This window comes from Chionomys nivalis, chromosome 19 (genome assembly GCF_950005125.1).
Source record: "Chionomys nivalis chromosome 19, mChiNiv1.1, whole genome shotgun sequence".
NCBI classification, from domain to species: domain Eukaryota; kingdom Metazoa; phylum Chordata; class Mammalia; order Rodentia; family Cricetidae; genus Chionomys; species Chionomys nivalis.
In genome coordinates, this window is record NC_080104.1 from 52697789 (window position 1) to 52717058 (window position 19270).

The following is a 19270-nucleotide window of genomic DNA, read 5'->3' on the forward strand; positions in this document are numbered from 1 at the left end:
ATTATATATCACTTTATGCTTAAAATAGTAAAATTACATATCAAGTCTAACTCTACATATAGTATGGCACATGTGTTTAGAGAGTGAGGAATAAGACCTATAATATTTAAGTAATGAGATAGGGACTCTGTATCACCACTACAACCTTATTCCTCATAGCCAAAGAAATTCCAGAAGATAATATTTATCTATGTATTATTTATCTTCTCTCCTGAACACATAGTGAAGATCATAAGCAGAGAATAATCACACAAAAAATGTGTATGTCTGTCTGTCTGTCTCATTATATCTGCCTTCTTCAGAAATAAATGTAAGAAACTATGTATGGGAGTATATGAACAGATATTAGTGAGTGAAAAAACCATAAACACAAAATGTGTGATATCAATGAATTGAGATTAGAGCCATAGCTATTTCTAATTTTTTTTTAAAAAGTTAGAGGAAAAGCATTTAATGAGGATGATGACACATGTCTATCATCTCAGCACAGTGGAAGTGGTAGCTTGTGAGTGATTTCAGTTACTGTAGACAGAATGGGAACTGATGTTGGTAATGTTTTGGGGGCCATGGCTTTGCTTTTTTATCATTATGACACCCTGGAAATTATGCTTCCCAACTGGGATTATACAAACTGGGTTTTCGTACAGCATCAACTTCTTCCCCAACCAAGTTTTAAGAAATGTTTTCCATGTTATTCACATATTATGAGAATATTGCCTTTAAGATATCATAATTATTAAGTGAGCTTCATGTCCAAGGATCATGCTTAAATATAAAGTGTGTCTAATAACTTTGATATTTAGGGGAGGAAATTTCAGTTAATGGATTCATTTTTAAAACCTTGGTTTTGTCATTTGTAAAATATGAATGGTTATACTAACTCTTAGATCTATTTTAGATATAAATATGAGAAAGAATATAACACACCTATTCTGATATTTAGTAAAATTCTCAGACTGGTTGCTGAAACTGCTGTCAGCATCATTAAGAAATAAAGAGCATTGTCATTACATTAAAAATGTGCTCAAAATGCACAGACTTGATGTGGTTTATGATAGGTGGGCCTCTTTCACCATACTGCAGGACTTCCCCTATGCCACTCAGAGATTATATGGTCACATGTAAAATCAACACGGAGGTGATAACTCCTCAAATTATCACAAGAATTCACTAGTGTTGTGTTTTTCTGAAATCTTGAAATATGTAAATATTTTTACATAGCTATCAGCATGCCTGGACATGATCAACACCATTAACCCTCGATTCTTTAATTCATTTATTCAGCCAAATGCTCCTTGAATGTGCACAGGGGTAGAATGTCCTTCAAGCTATTCAGACACACTTACTACTCTTGTGAATACAATACTCTGATGGAGGAAGGTCATTGGTTAAAAATAAAGAAACTGCTTGGTCCTCATAGGTTAGAACATAAGTGGGTGGAGTAAACAGAACAGAATGCTGGGAGGAAGAGGAAGTGAGCTCAGATGCAGGGCAGCTCCTCTGAGAGACAGACGCCATGCTCTCCTCTCCAGAGCAGATGCGATGAAGCTCCGACCAGGATGGACGTAGGCTAGAATCTTCCTGGTAAGCGCACCTTGGGGTGCTACATACATTATTAGAAATGGGCTAGTCCAGGTGCGAGAGTTAGCCGAGAAGAGGCTAGATATAATGGGCCAAGCAGTGTTTAAAAGAATACAGTTTGTGTGTTGTTATTTCGGGGCATAAGCTAGCCAGGCGACCAGGAGCTGGGGCAGCAGGAACACAGCCCGCAGCTCCCCATTACAATACTCTTGCATTATTACACATATAGAAAATAGTATGATATGGCATTGATGTTACTATGACCACAATAAATGACAGAAATATCTCAAGAAAGGGAATGAACCTTATGGGTTTCCAAGGGTTTTAGTTCATTGTAGCAAGCAGTGCAGTTGAAGAAATGCAGTTCATGGAGATGGGAACATGGGGAAAACTGATCTCATCATGGTGGACAAGGTAGTAGAGAATGAGACAGGGATAAGGAATATGAACAACGTTCGAGGACATTCTCACAGTCACTTTCTTCCACAAGTGAGGTTATCGCTCCTGACTCTACAGACTCCCCAAACCCAGCCAACAAATGCAAACAAACACATTTATGACCTGGGTCTGTAGGGAAAATTTCAAAAGCAGATCATAAAATTTTGCTTCTGTGCCCCAAAAGCTCATGGCCCTATCATCTTAAAAATTACAATAGTGTTCTGGGTGTGAAGGCATGTGCCTTTAATCCCAGCACCCAAAAGGCACAGACAAAAGGCTCTCTGAGAGTCCGAAGCCATCAAGGTCTGCATAGTAAGTTCCGGGTCATCCAGAATAATTGTGTCAAAAATAATAACAATAAAATAAAACAGCATTAAAAAGTGTAAGACAATGGAAAGTCATAGCTGTGAGCGTCTATGGAATATTGTTGATGATGATGATGATGATGATGATGATGATGATGAGTTATATTCTTTCAATATACAACAGAAATACTTAAACCAAGTAGATGATGTAAAGCTCTTGTTCCACCTCAAATTGTAACTGCTCATCCTCTTAGCATGGCTACAGTGGTGTCTGAGTGTCAGTGTGTCTGAAATGGAGAGAACTTTGTAAACATAGCATTCACCAGCACTCCTTTTCAAAGCCAAGTGAGTTTGCAGTCTTATGCCCCAGAGCCTGCAAGGGGAGGAGTCTCTTCCCTCCCTGAAAAGGTATCAGAACACATTTCCTATTATTCCATCATTTGGTCTCTTTTTAATTGTGCTTCACACTTAAAAAATCCCTGCTGGAGAGAGGAAGGAAGGATTGTAGAAGCCAGAGCGCTCAAGGACCTCACTAGAAAACCCACAGAATCAACTATCTATCTCATAAATATGCCATACTTTATTGACACTCATGGGAGGCTTGTCCCTTTCAGAACAGAAACAGAAGAGGTATGGATTGAGGAGGGGTGGAGGAGAGGTATGATGAGGAAATGGGAGGGGAGGAGAGTGGGGAGATTGTGATCAGAATGTAAAATAAATAAAAAATTTAAATTTAAAAAAATTTCTGGTTTCCTTGCCTACCACTTTAAAGGAACAGATTTTCAGCCAGTCTGTGTGTTTCGTGGTTCTTCCTGCTTCAATCTTTGTTCCTAGTTCTCACCATAGGCCTGACTAGTAGAAATGAGTCATAACCATGTTTCAGAGAAGATGCTAAGCAACTTAAAATTTGATCTGCTAAGGAAATACATTCTTTATATTTTGGTTCTTCCTCATTCAAAATCTTGAGACATGGGAAAATTGCAACCCAGATAGCCTTCTCTAAGAACAACGTCTGTTCTCCTCTCAGACTCTGTATCCACAGTATTCTCCGCATTTGCATTGCTGTTCTGGTTTTCTTAGATCCAACCAGTTACCAATTAAGCTCATCTGATAGCATTTTAGGGCTTTTCCAGTCCAAATCTCTAAACACTTCCAAATTATTCATATAAACAAGTTCCAAAGGCCCAAACCCATGTGGATAGGTTTAGTTCCAGCAATGACCCCACTCTTGTACTGTTTGTGCATTGATGGCTGGTGCACTCCTCTTACAAAGCATCTCACATAACAACTTTAAAAAAGAAAAGATTTATTTTGACTCATTATTTCAAAGTATTTAGTCCTTAATTCATTGGCCCCATGTGATTGCCAAATCTTCATGGTAGTGCAAGCACATACCCCCAAAAAAGCTACTTACATCACAGTGGACCAAACGAAAGATAGCAAGATAGAAAGTAGTTTTTCAAGTATACATTCCCAAGGCCATTGTCTACCCAAGATAGACCCACCATCTGAAGCTCCCATAGCCTCCTGAAATTATGCCAGAAGTTGGGAACGAAGATTTTAAAACACAAAGCTGTAGGAGATACTTCATATTTTCACCATCACAAAATGTGTGATATACAATTCCAGGTTGAATGGGAGAATAGAAATAGCTTCGGGACACATCTTAACTGGAATAAGGGACTCATGAACACAAATTCAGAAAGTAGAAGTCTTTCATACTCGAGTATAAGGAAGAAAACAGAAGCATCCAAGCATATATAATAGCAAAAACGAACAGTGATTGTAAATTAGGTAGGAAAAAATGAGATATTTTCAAGATCTGATTCCCCATGTGGGGAGTCTGGATCTGTGTGTTTGATGGAAGGCACCGAGGGTTAGAAACAGCTTTAATGAGAATGCGTCCTCTCTCACTTTTGACCTCTCCTTCCTGCTCCCTCTCTGGTGTAGTTTGTTTTTAATTTTGACACAGGGTCTCACTCTGCATTTCAGAATGCACTGGAACTCGCGGTGCAGCACAGAGTGGCCTCTTAAATTATAATGGTTCTCTTTCTTTGAACATACTAGCGCTAAGATTGTGAGTGTGAGCCACCACCCCCAGCTGAGAGTGTGTACATTTTAAAGACTGTTTTAATAGGGTGGAAGCAGAGAGTCAGATCAGTGTCCAGTACAGAAAAAGTGGCTGCAGAGGAATGGAAGAAAATCAGAGTATGAGTTGTCCACAGAAGTCATGACTGTTATTGTAGTTTAGTGTAGGTTGTAAATTATTAGTGGGTAGAGGTATTGGTGACTATCCTCGGTGATACTATACCCTTTGTAATGGTGCAGCCATTTAGCTATAGTCCAGATGCACACAAGCAGAAAGAAACCAGCGTCCTGAATTTAGATTAGCATAATTAAAAGTGAAACAGCTGTGGCAGAAAATAAAAATATTCACAGAGAATGGGTATTTCAGGAGGCAGACACAACATGGAATGAAAGAAAAGATGGCTGTGGCAATATACTAACTTTTCCCTCATAAGAATCATTTCACCAAAGCCTAATTGAAACACGCTTCATTGATCAGGATTGAGTCATTCACTGAAAGAAGTACACATTTTTAACACTGTGTGTGGAACCAAGATACTTTTTCTTTACAAAGCCATTCATTGTAAAAGTCATTTTATCTCCGCTGATGTTTTTTAGCCTTCATCCAGGTAGATCAATTATTTCATTTCAGGGTTTGCCTGCAAGTCGGGTGAGGTATCGAGTGGATGATGTGCAGTTTCCGTACCCTGCCAGCATTTTTGATGTAGAAGAAGATTCTGGAAGAGTAATAACTCGTGTCAATCTTAATGAAGAGCCTACAACCATTTTTAAGGTCAGTATGACATTTTCTTTGTGACAGCTCTTTGACATTTAGCACTGAGGGTTTGGCTTAACAGTTGTCAATATGATTTTCTTTCTATTTTTCAAATCTTTAATTTTCAAAAATCATTTCTCATTGAAATTTGGAAGTTGTATTTTAAAATAAAAGAATCACTTTATATTTTCTGTATTTGGCATAAGTAGATGCTACTACTTGATCTCATCATGAGTATCTATGCTTTACAATAATCATGATATTCAATCTGTACTCAACTATATACTGTCCATAGCAATCAACAAAAGTAAAGCTATTATCTTAATGACTATATGGTGTTCTGCTGTGCAAGTAAACCATTACATTTTTCTTTGTGCCTCTAATGCTACAATAGTAGATCATTAGGTTGTTACTGTGTTTTTATAGCAAGCGCCTCTATTGTTCTGAAACAACTGTGTGAATGTCATTGTACACCTGCTTGCAAGCATTAAAGTGACTACAAGTTTAACTGCAGAAGCAAAAATTTATCTTGACAGACAATGCTTCTAGAATTTTTGAGAAAAAAATCTATTAACCTAAACTGAGTTGCTTTTTATTAATAACCTATAATTTTCTCAAGAATATACATCTCTGTGAAAATGTTTGGCAGGCCTTTATGTAAATATTAGAGCACTTCTTTTTGTATTATGGTTGCAAAGAGAAAGTATCAGTTAATACTGCAATAATAATTTATAGATATTTTCTCATAAGTCTAAAACTTTTCAATTTATTTGTTTGAATAATTCCCACTGTGTACTGCATGGTCTTGGTTTTCAATGGACTAATTGTTTTAAGATATTACTTAATGAAGTGTTAACTATAAAGGTCATCTATTTTATTCTCTAAAGGAAAACATTCCTACTCTTTAAATTCAGAGAAAATTCACTGGAAAATTAATTTTTTATAAGTACTCTAATTATCTTTTTGCTACTGATACTATTAGATTTAACACCTTTCTAGTAAGTGTGTTGATCCTATAAAAGTAGATTTTTCTCCTTATCAGCAGCATTTACTGTAGATATCCATTTGGAATTACATAGATAGAGCATCATCCATATACTCTGAAAGAAGCTGGTTTATTTTCTTAATAAAGTTAGTAACTCATTTGATTTTTTATTCTAGCAAATGATAACGACATTATATAGCTGAATGTTTTTGAAGATTAAGGGAAAATGTGGCATGTTCTAACACAGTATTTCTTTCCTTGAAGGGAGTAGGAAAATGTTTACTTCTTCCCACAGCTGGAACCAGAAACAAAATCTTTGATGCTGTCTGTGTTGACATTTTCTCCTATTTATAATCTGTATGTGGATACTGTCACATTTTTAGCTAGTGGTTGTGGCTTTTGATGATGGCGAGCCTGTGATGTCCAGCAGTGCCACCGTGAGAATTCTCGTCTTACATCCTGGAGAGATCCCCCGCTTCACCCAAGAGGAATATAGGTATGCATTTCTATCAGGTTTCAAAACACTGAGCTTTTAGTATGCTTTAAAGGCACTCTCAAAATTGATCTGAGTTTAACCAATGATGTTGACTTTCAACTCCAGCTTGATATTAAAATTAGAATGTAATCTTTGAAGACATACCACTAGCAACCATTTAGTATGAAACACTTTAGGGCTGCTTCAGTGAATCCTTTATAAATAATAAAAGAATTCTGAAATATAATCATATAGATCTAAGTCATTAAGGAACCCAGTGGTGATAAACAGATTTTTAGTTCTCATTGTCGCCAGTACAATTTGACCAACACCTCTGATGTATGATCTACAGCAACACTTTCTAAGTCATGTGATATGAGTCTTCATACTATGTTATGTATTATAACAAGGGCATTTTCAACTCATCAAGTGACAAGAAAATAATTCAGACAAACCAATGAAGTGAGACAGTCTAGGGAAAGTTGGCGAATGTTAGAAAAAGGCCTGCGAGTCAGAACCCTCTTGCATGTGCTCTGACAATGGCACCAAACGATTGGTTGGGTTTTATTTCCTAAATTGCAAATTTCATTAATAGAATCTCATTCAGTTAGTATCTATATTAAGACACTGTATGAAATTCTATATTATTTATTAAGCAAAATATTTTCATTTTCTAAAACAGTGGCATTCAACAAGGACACTTGGAAACGAAAGCTAAATGAACATGTCCTACAATTCATTTTGTTATGGTCATGGTGGTCTGCCAGCCAAGATCCTCTGGGGTGCTAGCATCATCAGGATAGATTCCTACCCAGTCTTTCCTAGAGATGCCTCTTGTTATGGCTGCACACGGCAAAGAAAGTCAGCTCTTTGCAAACTCTCATTATGTGTTCACAAACATGTATGTGCACATATATGATGTGACACGCATATGTGTGTGTATATATACATACGGTTTTTAATTCTGTTGCCATCTGAAATCTTGACTCTTCTTGAGCCTTAATCAGTATCATCTTCTCATTTCTAGTTTGTCTCAAGAAAGACTGGATTGCTCAATGCCCTGGAACCCAAAGTAGACTCCATCATCCCTCGTTTGTCCTGATAGTGATGCTGATTCATAGATGGGGAACATCTGCCCTTATTTGGGTGAATAATCTCTACATTCCCTCCAAGACAGCTGAAGGGTGGTAAACATCCATCCACAGAACAAATATGCAATCATGAACCAATATACAATACAAAAATTTTAATTTAAAAATATTCCCTCTAAAGTGATTACTGCAAGAGGCTCACAGCCCTGGAGTAAAAACAAGTTACCTGTTGGTAACACAGTATACCATGAAAACATAATCCACCAGGAGACAGTAGCACCACTGTGCTGGGGAAACAAGGTGTATAGATATGCAATCATGCCTGAACACCCACCTTCTACTGAGCTGAGTTGAAGGTTTGGCATAGGGTTATCCATAACAATACTGATAAATGGCCCACATCTGTCAGTCAGTGTCAACATCAGTGTAACAGGGATGATGGAGTCTCCACTGGGTTCCAAAGAATTTAATTCATTTAGTCTCTTCTGAGACAAATTGGAATTGGAAGATGCTACTAATTGAGGCTCAAGAGCAAAAGAGATTTCTGATGACCATGGAGTTCATCCTGCTTTTAAATTTGGACCTTAATAATTTCAAATAAGTACTTAAGAGTTTGAAGTTACAGCAGGAGCCAAGATACTGGCGGGTGGAATAAATGAGGACATATCTTGGCAACATCTGCCACCACAAGAAAATGTTATCTTTATAATATTATAGCTCAGAATGAACTTCCATGACGTAACTCCTGGACAGTCCTCCAAAGCAAGCACACAAACTATACTAAGTTCTAAACTAAAGGAGAAACAAATAAAACCCGTAGTGAATGTGACTGTGAGGCCATTCCCCCATCATGCCCATCATTGCTGTCCCTCTCGCTTGGCAGTTCTGAAATTCTTTTTCTCTGGTTTGCAATGGCCTCAGTTTTCTGCCATTGGAAAGATTTCCCTGATGATTTCATTGGATGTTTCGGGCACCAAGGTGACAGATTCACAAGATAGTTTTTGATACTTTTATGTCAATTTGATACAGGTTATAGCCATATGAGAAGAAAGAAACTCAAGTTCTCTGTGCTGTAAGGAAGCCCGTAGGACATTTTCTTAATTAGTGATTGATGTAGGAGGGCCTAGTCCTTTGAAGGTGGTGCTATCCCTGGGCTTGTGGTCCTAAGAACTACAAGAAAGAAGAGTGAGCAAGCTATGAGGGAGCAAGCCAGTAAGCAGCACTCCTGCATGGCCCCTGCATCAGCTCCTGCCTCCAGGTTACTGCCCCGCTTGAGTTCCTGCTCTGATTTCCTTCTGTGATGGTCTATGTTGGGAACTCTAAGCTTCAATAAACCCTTCCCTCTTGGGGTCATTTATGGTCATGGTATGTCATCACTATAGTGATATTTCATTTATGTTTTAATAAATAAATCTTTCCTGGATATTGGAAGGACAAAATTAGCCACTAGAGATCAGGCAGTGGTGACACACACCTTTAATCCTAGGTTTGTGAGACAGAGGCAGCAGATGAATCTCTGTGATTTCAAGGCCTCCCTAGGCTACACAAATCAATGCAGAAACAAATCCAAGTGGTGATGGCATATAACTTTATTCCCAGTACTAGAGAGGCACACACCTCTAATCCCAGCACTAGAGGGATTATAGAATGGGAGGAGAGGGAGGCTCAGTCTGCTTAGTCTTCGTAGACTGCTTAGTCCTCTTAGTCTGTGATCACCAGCCTTGGTAGAGGTAAAATTTCTCTAGTGGCTTGGCTGCTTTGCTTTTCTAGCTTTCAGGTTGAACCCCAATTTCTGTCTCTGGCTTTTTATTATTCGTGCTACAGATCACAGCAATCGTAAATGAAATTTCTACTTCTCCTGTTTACCTTAATTCCAGTCCTTCCTTGAAAACTCCAGGAGGGAAACAAATAAACAGCACAGCTGGCCGTGGAGTTAGCAGTGTCTCTCCGTGTGAGCTCTGGACAGCCTGTCCTTTCTCTGGGCCCCAGCTTGGGACTTGGCTTGTTCCCCATCAGTAACAGGTGTGCCTCAGAGTCTCAAACAATCTCGCTGATCTTTGTCTCCTTTGGGTAAAACCCTGAGACTTTGAGGCCAAGGTCATGCTGAGAATCTGGACATTACTCATTTGGCTTTCTTTTCTATGTGTCCTTGTTCAGTACTAACTTTGAAAAACACAAATGTTTTGCTCAATAAATAATTTAGCATTTCACACTGTGCCTGAATATAAATACCAACTACAAATGAATTCTATTAATAAAATTATTAACTTAGAGAACAAAAAATTGCCAATTATCTGGTGCTCCAAACAAAAGCCATCACGAGGTCTTTAGGAGGTTTCTGACCTTGAAGAGCTTGCTAACTGCTACAGTGCCTCTCTGATTGTCTCAATCCTACATTCTTTTGAATCAACAAAAGGGGGGGATTTAGCAATCTTGTAACTTATTGTTTATGGATAGAGTCCTACATGAAAGTCAGTGTTACTGTTGAAATGGATTCAATGGAATTTGGTACTGAAAAAGAAGACCTTGCTTTCTACCAGATACCCAGGAACTTTGGAAAGAAAAAAAAAGCAGTGATAGCAGATATGGGGTGATTGATGTCAATATCTGAATTTAAATGTTTATACAATGATGTAGGAAAACTTTAAAGCTGTTGGCATCTCCCCAGCAATCTCTCCAGCTTTCCTGATTTGGAGGGATACTCATGACAGTGTTTCTGGACTCCCTAAATCCTTTCTACTTTATCATGAGCATACAGCCAAACTGTTTCCCAAGTCCACTTGCTATTGGGAGTCACACAACAGGACTTATACTTTTAGAAATAAAATGTGGCACTGAATAGTCTTTACCATGTTTTGGCCTGATTGAACCATTGCCCCCAGGAATACCTGAAATACAGAGTCCACCCAGCACAACCCTGTCAGCCAACTGTTGACAAAGGTAGAAACATAAGACAAGAAATGTATAATCCTGTCTCATACTAGGTACTGCCGTTTCAAATGATATAATTTAACCTTATACTGATTTGAAAGAACTTATAACACAATTTATTAATCACACTGAAAGTCATTCTCATTCATGCTGCAGCATTTTCTCAGATTTTTTTGCCTTTGCAAAGTATTGTCTATGGGGATGATTCATGTCATTATATTTTCAGTCACTGGCTGTGACATTGTTCTTATGCTATTGCAGACTACCTGAAAAGCCATCCCCACTGCTTTCTAATACAGAACCATGAGATAGAAGGTGCCTACTACCTTTGCTCTCTTACTTTTAAATCCATTCGCTGCTTGGCAGTTTGTGCTTCACCCCAAGGGTGAAGAAGCATCTGTCTATGACCGATAGGAGACGCTTTGTGTTGGTGTCACTCCTGGTGGAAGAAAACACAAATCCTTCTAGGATCAAATTTTGCAGAGATACAAGACAGCAATGTGTCCATTCTGCCCCTGTGATGTGGTCTCACAGTCGACATGTGGACAGTATTTTCTAAGAAAAGTCGTACTGGGAGCTGGAATATTTGTGTTTTTAGGTCTCAGAACTGTATCCATTCAAGTGTTGATATCTAGGTTCCTAGTGGAAAATTTATTTCCAAAAAGAAAAGTAGCCCACAAATCACAATCCCAGAGAACCTAGACAGCAATGAGACCCTAAGAGAGACATACATGGATCTAATCTATATGGGTAGTAGAAAAAGACAAGATCTCCTGAGTAAGTTGGGAGCATGGGGACCTTAGGAGAGGGTTGAAGGGGAGAGGAAAGGCAGGGAGGGGAGCAGAGAAAAACGTAGAGCTCAGTAAAAATCAATTAAAAATGGACACATTTAAAGATGAACTAATCTTGTAGCTCAGGAATTGAAACTGAATTCTTGACAATCATGACACCATCTCCCACTCACCCTACCATTTCATGTATTGGAACCACCACTTAAATCACTCAGTCTCTCAAAGGGGAAACTCAGAAACATTGATGATGGAGCAATTAAAAGCCGCATGCTTGTCTCTCATGGTAGTCCGAAATGAATGAATCTCTGTGGCCACCGAGAAGTAGACATTTGAGAAAGCTGGTACAGGGACCCTCTCCTTACCTTTTAACCCCATTTAGATCCCCAGTCTATGGAATAGCACCAACCACTTTCAAGACAGGCCTTTCTCCACTGAGGAGTCGTCCTCTCTATAATTACCCTCAGATGTGTGTTCAGACGTGTGTTCGTCTCCTCTCCCAGGGGATCTCAGTCTAACCAAGTTTAAAACAAGGTTAAACATGCAATGCTGTAACATGTTCACATGACTGTATTGAGGCTCCGTTAGGACCTCCATCCTCATTCACCCTTTCCTACCTTTACCTGTAACAAAACTCTTAAAGAGCTAGAGGCTCTTTATTGCTGAAACATGCCCTGCCCTCGAACCTATCCAGATGCCCTTTCTTTTGCTTTAATTACATCTTATTCTTCCCTTTGCAGTAAATAAAGATCAAGTAATAGTCCCTACATTGGGTGATATAAGTTGTTTGTGTGTGTGTGTTCTGTGGTGTGTGTGTGTGTGTTCTGTGATGTGTATGTGTTCTGTGGTGTGTGTGTGTGTGATATGTAGCCTCACATCTTTCTTTAAATCATTTCCCACAATTTGGCTTTTAAAACACCCTCAAAAAAACTAGAATCATCTTCTAATAATCTGTTGTTAAACTCCTCTTGTCATGATTGGCTCAGGCCACACAGACTACCTTGCAGACCTGACAATTGATTATTTGGTTTAACTGAAATCCTCACAATGAGGTTAAACATGCTGTTTTGTTTAATTTCATTTTTGCTTATTCTGTATCTATATTTATGGTGGAGAGTGTGCGTGTGTCACTGTGTGTACATGTGGACAAATTTGTGAAGTCAGCTCTGTCCTCTCATCTCTTTGTGGGTTTTCAGGACCAAACTCGAGTCCTCAGGCTTATGAGGAGAATACTCTGTCCCATTGAGGCATCTCGCTGCCTAAGCTGTCTCCATCTTCCACCTGCCCCTTTCAGTCTTGGAAGCAACGTGCAGGTTAGGGAGGCATTCATTCATCAATCCTCCAGTAATTAGATTCAGCTTCTGAAATTGTCTCTGATTCATTCTTCTTGGAGCCTTCATCCATTTCCTAGTTTGTTTCCTCTTCCGAGTGGTGTGACTAAAGCTTAGGAAAGAGTTATATGAGGAAAGGACCCAGCGCCCTCCGGCCATCGTCCTCATATGTAGTTGTGGCTATCCTGACATGGTTTGCGATGTTTAGGAATGAAAAATCCATGTAATTGAGGTTGTTATTAATGTGACACTTGTACATAAATTAATATATATTATATATGTCCAACTTACTCATTTTTTTTTAGTATACAAGCATATAAAAAGGCGTACTTTAATATATGTGTTTAAATTCTATATTAATAATCCATTAAATTTCTCTGTTTTCCTTAAAACTCCTAAATAATAATAAATATTTTGAAATTATCTTATAACTATCAAAATAGTAAAGTCTAGCAACAATAAATTACCAAGGTGAGACTTAAAAACAATACTCTCTTCAGAGGAAACTCCCATGTGAGAGGATTGGAAGGGAGTAGGGTTCAGGCTGGAGGACTTTAAGAGAAATATATATTATGAACCCAAGTTAAGAAGGGATTGGTAATGTATTAGGCCAAAACATCCCAACATCCCAGATTCGACTGTGACATTGAAATGTGAGCACAATCTCACTTAAGTGTGCATCTACATGGCAACCAGGTCATCTGTAGGTCATTGTACAAAACTGCACCTCTATGTCTGTGCTCTCCTCACCAGTAACTGCAGTTTGATGGGGGGCATACATCCTTCGCACAAATACCCCCTAAGATTCCACGTGTGATTCCTAAAAGTGTGGTTCAGATGTGCCTCCTGTGGCTGTGGCCTCAAGATGGAACCTAAACCACAACCTGTCCATGTTTGATGAGAAGATTCCTGTCTTTCATTATTTAGCATCTCCTAGAAAGCTATTGCAGCATCATGGAAGAGTCATCTACCGTGTCCCTCCGTTACCCTATGCAAGAATACTAAAGTCCAAGTAGTAGTTAAGGTTGGATGATCACTCGAGAATGGATTGACTCCTGTAGGGCAAGTGTGTTAGACCCTGAAGAATGACATTTGCTCTTCATCTGAGGATGGCAGACTGAGTCATGCATACACTGGGATTCACTTGCCTTCGGTTTGAGAGTAAATATCACAGAAAGATCAACATGTCTCAGATAGACCATGCAGTCTAAATGTGAATATTGATTTTATATAGAAATGCAGTGTCTTCTCCATTTATCAAAAAATTAGTCAAAGGCAATTATTTTAAAAGTTTCCAAAAAATACAATACAAATATTTATATAGAGATATAGATATGGAGAGAGGGAAGAGCGCTTTGGTATTTATTTATGATAGAGATGCTTCAATTTTATTGTTAAATATTTCAAATTTAAGGTTATAATTATAGACAATTAAAACTGTGCATTTGAAAGTATAGTTTCCATGAAAATAAATAAGTTTATAACTGTATGCTACAAAGAAAAAGACCAAGAAATCTGAATGCATTTTTGTTAATTTCTTAAGTATTTTGTTAATCCTAGAGAAATATTATTCAATCTCAATGTATCAAACCCTGATAAAAGACAATTATGTATAAGACTATCCTGATGATTTCCAAACTTTAAGTACTCGTTACTAGAATATAACCTTCACATTTCCCACATTAGAATCAATAACTGGTATGTTGCTGATAAATGTGAATTAATTTCATCCCTAATGACAGTAAAACTTATGCATAATTCATAGTTAAACTCAATCTTAACAGTTTTATATAGGGGATTGAAATTACTAGAAACTGGATAAAGAATTAATAGTCTCCCTTCTAATGTGTAAAAATGAGGAAAATTATAATTTATAATTAGAGGTAGCTAATATACTAAATTGTAAAAAGTAGAAGCAATGTTTTCACTGCTGTCCAGTGAGATTTTGATAGTCGAAGAATTGCAGTTCTGTTCTATGGAGGGACATTGCTACCATTCATAGAAATCTTGGCCTACAAATTTAAAGACCTTTTTTCATCAAGAACATGTGTGTGGGGAGAAAACACTGATTGAAGAGACTACAGCAAAGACAAGAAGATCCGTGGGAACCTTCAAATATAGAGAGTGCTACTCAATGGCTAAAGCTGTTCTACTTTTGTGTATGTCTGCTGTCCAATATGAAAACTCACATTTCCTGAGGACAAACTGCCCTGTCTTCTTCTGTCACCATTTAAGTCATTCCTCAAGCATCGGAGAGTTTCTCTTTATAGTTGAGAAAAAACTTGGGACATTTAGAGTGAGTCAATACACTTTCCCTGCCACGTGGAATTGAACTTCTTCATGTCTTCTGAATTGTAGATGGTTTACAGGCTCTTGTTGCTTCCCTCATTCAGAGTTCATTACTCACATGAACTCTGTGGATGATGCCTTTCTCTTCTTGAGTTAATCAGTGGAGTGTCCTGTCTAAGGGTTCTGGAGGTATGGTTCTCACTTGGTGAGCCTAGAGATGCAGATGCAAGCTAAGCCAAACTAGAAGGGGACTTAGGAAAAATCTGAAGAGTCGTATTTTCATTATTTATTACAAGAGAAATTTCAAAGTTTGAAAGGTGTTAACCAGAAGAAGTCATACTGATTATTAAGAACAGAAGTCAATCTTCCCATTGAGTTTGACTTCACCATCATAAATGACACGGTGTTGTTTGCAGTTTATGATGGTGATGTCATCTGTCTTTAGGCTTCCGTGATCTGCAGTAGCTGTGCCATTTATTTCATCGTCTAAGGGTTAATTAATTTTTTCTTGTAAAATTTTAAAATGCGGCTATGTTCCATTAACCAATGCACAGAAAACATGCAGAAAAAAACACATGATAGGCAAAGACATATCAGGCAATCGCAAACAGGGAAAAGCCAGGACTATTCTGTAACATAATGAAGGTACAATTCAGAGGCAGAGTTCTGAGGTTGTAAGCTTACGTGAGGGGTAAAACTTGCTGCTTACTCTGTCTTTACTGTGCCTGACACACAGTACTTTCCAATGTAAAGACACACACTGTATTAAGCTACGGTAGTAGGTACAAAAGCGTTGTCACAGATAAGCTGAATCATATGATCACTAGAATCCCTCCCGACTCATCTTGATTTGTAGTATGTGTCCTGTGACTTTGATGTCCTGTTTTCTGCTATGTATGAATGGAGTCTTGCTCGTTACAGACTTTTCCTGTATGCCTAAGTTATACATCACGTATAAATAAGTGCAGTTGTTCCTAATAGCCACAGGCTGTTTCTTATGATCCATGGGTTGCTTGGATAGAACTTGTGTTGGCCAGAGCTATGTTCACATGTGATGCTATGAAGAAAAGAGAAGCACACAACTAAACCCAATTTAGCATGTTGACTGCATGAAAAATAACAAGCTACTGTAATGTTGGGGAGGGCCAGAGCTCAGCCAGAGGTCCACATTGCACGGGAAAGGGGTTTTGATCAAAAGCTGTGCTCGAGCGGTCCTCCCATGTTCATTAGGAGACATAGTTTTACAATGTGAAGCAGGGAACCCGTAAAACAGAATAACCAGGTATGGGGGCCAGTGACAGGTTAGATAGGTGTTTGTCCTACTGTCGACGCACACCTCCCTGGCCAGTGGCAATGCCACCGCACTCAACTGTAAAGCTGGCAACAAGGGTTTGTCTTAAAGATTGTACAGAGACGATTTACAATGTCAAGTTTTCTAGTGTAAAGCTATAAGAACAAGGAAGCTAAGAACAAAGAACATGGAAGAATGTTTCCTTAAGTTTAGTCAAATGGGGAAACTTTAAAATTATCTCAGCTTACACAGCCCGCAGGTGTTCAGAATGTAGAGTGAGTTATTGGGAAATGCCTGGGCATCTCTCCCCATGTTCTTCTCTTCTGTCCTTGATAAATATGTATCAGATGATTTCCCACGCTACCATGGGGCAGAGTAGAAGCCTCGGTACTTCTTCAATGTTAAACTCTATGTCATGCAGTGTTGCCCCAAGCTTACAACATGCACGCCCTACGCTCACATGGGCGCTATGTGTTGACATTTTTATATTGACATTAATTTGAGGAATCCTTTGGATTCCTACTCTCACATCTTCTTGCTGAAGGTGCCTTGTGAGTCTGAGCAGAGCTGAACCTCTAATAGCTTCCGCCCACTTGGCCCTTGACTAATTTTCTTATTTATAATTCATACCCAGAATCAGGGAGAGCTGGTGTCTCTGAAGAGTCCTGTTTTGGCACTATTTTTCTTAGTTAAATATGTGGAATTAGGTCACTCTGAAACAATTACCACAAGGTTACAAATAATAGGAGTTGCAGTGGGTGTTTATTTCTTCTCATTTTCATTAAACTTTCGCATAGCAGATATAAAAATGGTCCCTTAATTGGTACTCATTTGCAAATATATTGAATTCCAACATGTCAAAATAAATTAGATTTGTCTTTCTGTAGAAGGAGGGCAGTAGAACCAGATTGGAACCAGTGAACTTTTATAACATCTATTGACAAACACTTTTATGCCCTAAACTGCATAGCATTTAAAAATAATTAGGAGCTTTGTTCAGCATGCATAACATTTACTTTTATTTTTACTTCTTAAACTCAAATATAAACCTTGATTTTAAACTGTGAAATAATTGCTTCATCTCTATTTATACTGTAAAAATGGGGCCTAACATTTGGATACTACAAATTATGTTATTTTAGTAGCTATTCTCTAGATGACTCATATAGTTTTGAAATATTTAATTGAAAAAGGATTACTGCACTATATATTTTCTCAAACAGAAATGTTGAGCAAATATTAATTTATGACACCAAGAAAATTATGTTGCACATTTCTTACATATAAATTATTATAAAGCTGATAATCTTTCTGGTTCATACTTTATAAAGATTATTAAAGTAAGTTTAAAGTTATTATGATCAATTTTCTTCTAAAAACCACTACTGTTCTGGTCCGTGCATGTAGTGAAGCATTGTTCAGCAAGGCAATGAAATGTGATGTCCTATCATGAAGCTACTTGGGAAACCAAAGTACGTGTGGCTAAAGAAAGACAATATTCCATGCCATCTAATTATAACCTCATGGCATTCTGGGAAATGGGAGCAGAGATAGGCTGCAACTAGAGGCTCAGGAGGAGGAAAGGAGCAGAGAAAGTTGGGGAGTTCTGAGGTCACCTTAAATCAGACTTCCAGTACCTAGGACAGCAGAAGTCCGGACTGTGCTGACAGCAGAAACAGGCATGTAAATACACCAAAACTGTTACCTGCTTGAGTCTCTGAAACTTGCGTGAGCTCACTCTCACACAAGGCCTGTGAATGCAGTATTAATAACCATCTTTGCAGCCAGGGACATGATCATATCTCACTATGCCTTCTATTTCATTGTCCATGAATAATGTCCTCATTTTTTCATTGTTGTTCTTTTGCAAAAATTACACAATGACATATTATTCAGTTCTTTAAAAAAAATTAACTTCTCGGGTAAATGAGTGGAATTGGAAACATTCTGAGTGATTTAACCCAAACCCAGAAAGATAAATGTCACATGTTTTTGTTTTGCTTTTACATTTGTGGCTGTTACCTTTGATCTTCAGATATGTCCATTTCATTTGGAATACCCACAGGAGTCTGGAAATTAGAAAGGGGCTGTGGTAGGGAGGTTTCAAGGGTATACAATGCAGTGGTATAGAATGAAGTCGTGAAGTCATGGAACAAGTAGGATTAAGTGGGTGGGAGTAAGGGGGCAGAGTTTAGCAAGGAATAAGAGGAGGAATAAGAACCTTTTTAAAAAGTATTAGTTAATTCTACTACTCTAAAAGTTTTCTAAAATATACATATGAATTAGAGGAGTTTAAATGGAGTTACTTTAAAATGGGAACAATGACCCAATTAGAACCCCTATTTTTGAGTTATTGTACAAGGGAGTCTACAGGACCCCAAAACATTACAGATCATTGCCACTGCTCCTGGTTACTCTCCAGTTCTTGGTAAGACCATATAGCTGAAGGCACCAATACTTAAGTTACAGAACATGGAGAAAACATACTGGAACTGACCTGGGAGCCTCATCCCTATTGGCTAGTTTTCATAAGGCTTGGGTAGGGGGGTACTATGCCTGCTACTGTAGGGAAAAAGTAATCATCAGTCTTACCCAAGTGTGAACCATGTGTGCTACAATAATGACTGCTGACAAGAAATACAATAGGGGTGCAATAGTGGCACACATGTCATGGGAGTAATCAACCACTTTCTGACTGGATTTTAATCTTGCTCCGTAAGAGGAAACCCATACATCACACTGTTACTCAGGTCAAAAACTTGTGGCTACTCAGATAATAGAACCTAGAAAAGTACCTACTACTATTATTCTTCTAAATGAAATTAGCATTAAATTGACTTTTAATGACTTGTATTTATACCCATAGATTGATGCATCTCTCAATCCTTATCAGAGAAGCCTTTTTAATCAGTAGATAGTGGTT

The 19270-nt window shown here is 38.2% G+C and overlaps 1 protein-coding gene across 1 annotated transcript in view; it reads left to right on the forward strand.

Annotated features, from left to right (window-relative positions):
• The window catches only part of Pcdh15 (protocadherin related 15), a 1187935-nt gene that overhangs the window by 1056796 nt on the left and 111869 nt on the right, over positions 1-19270 (forward strand). Inside the window, exons 26-27 of the mRNA XM_057794363.1 lie at positions 5044-5184; positions 6535-6647. Of these exons, the coding sequence (XP_057650346.1) occupies positions 5044-5184; positions 6535-6647 (254 nt within the window). The remainder of the gene's footprint in view (positions 1-5043; positions 5185-6534; positions 6648-19270) is intronic.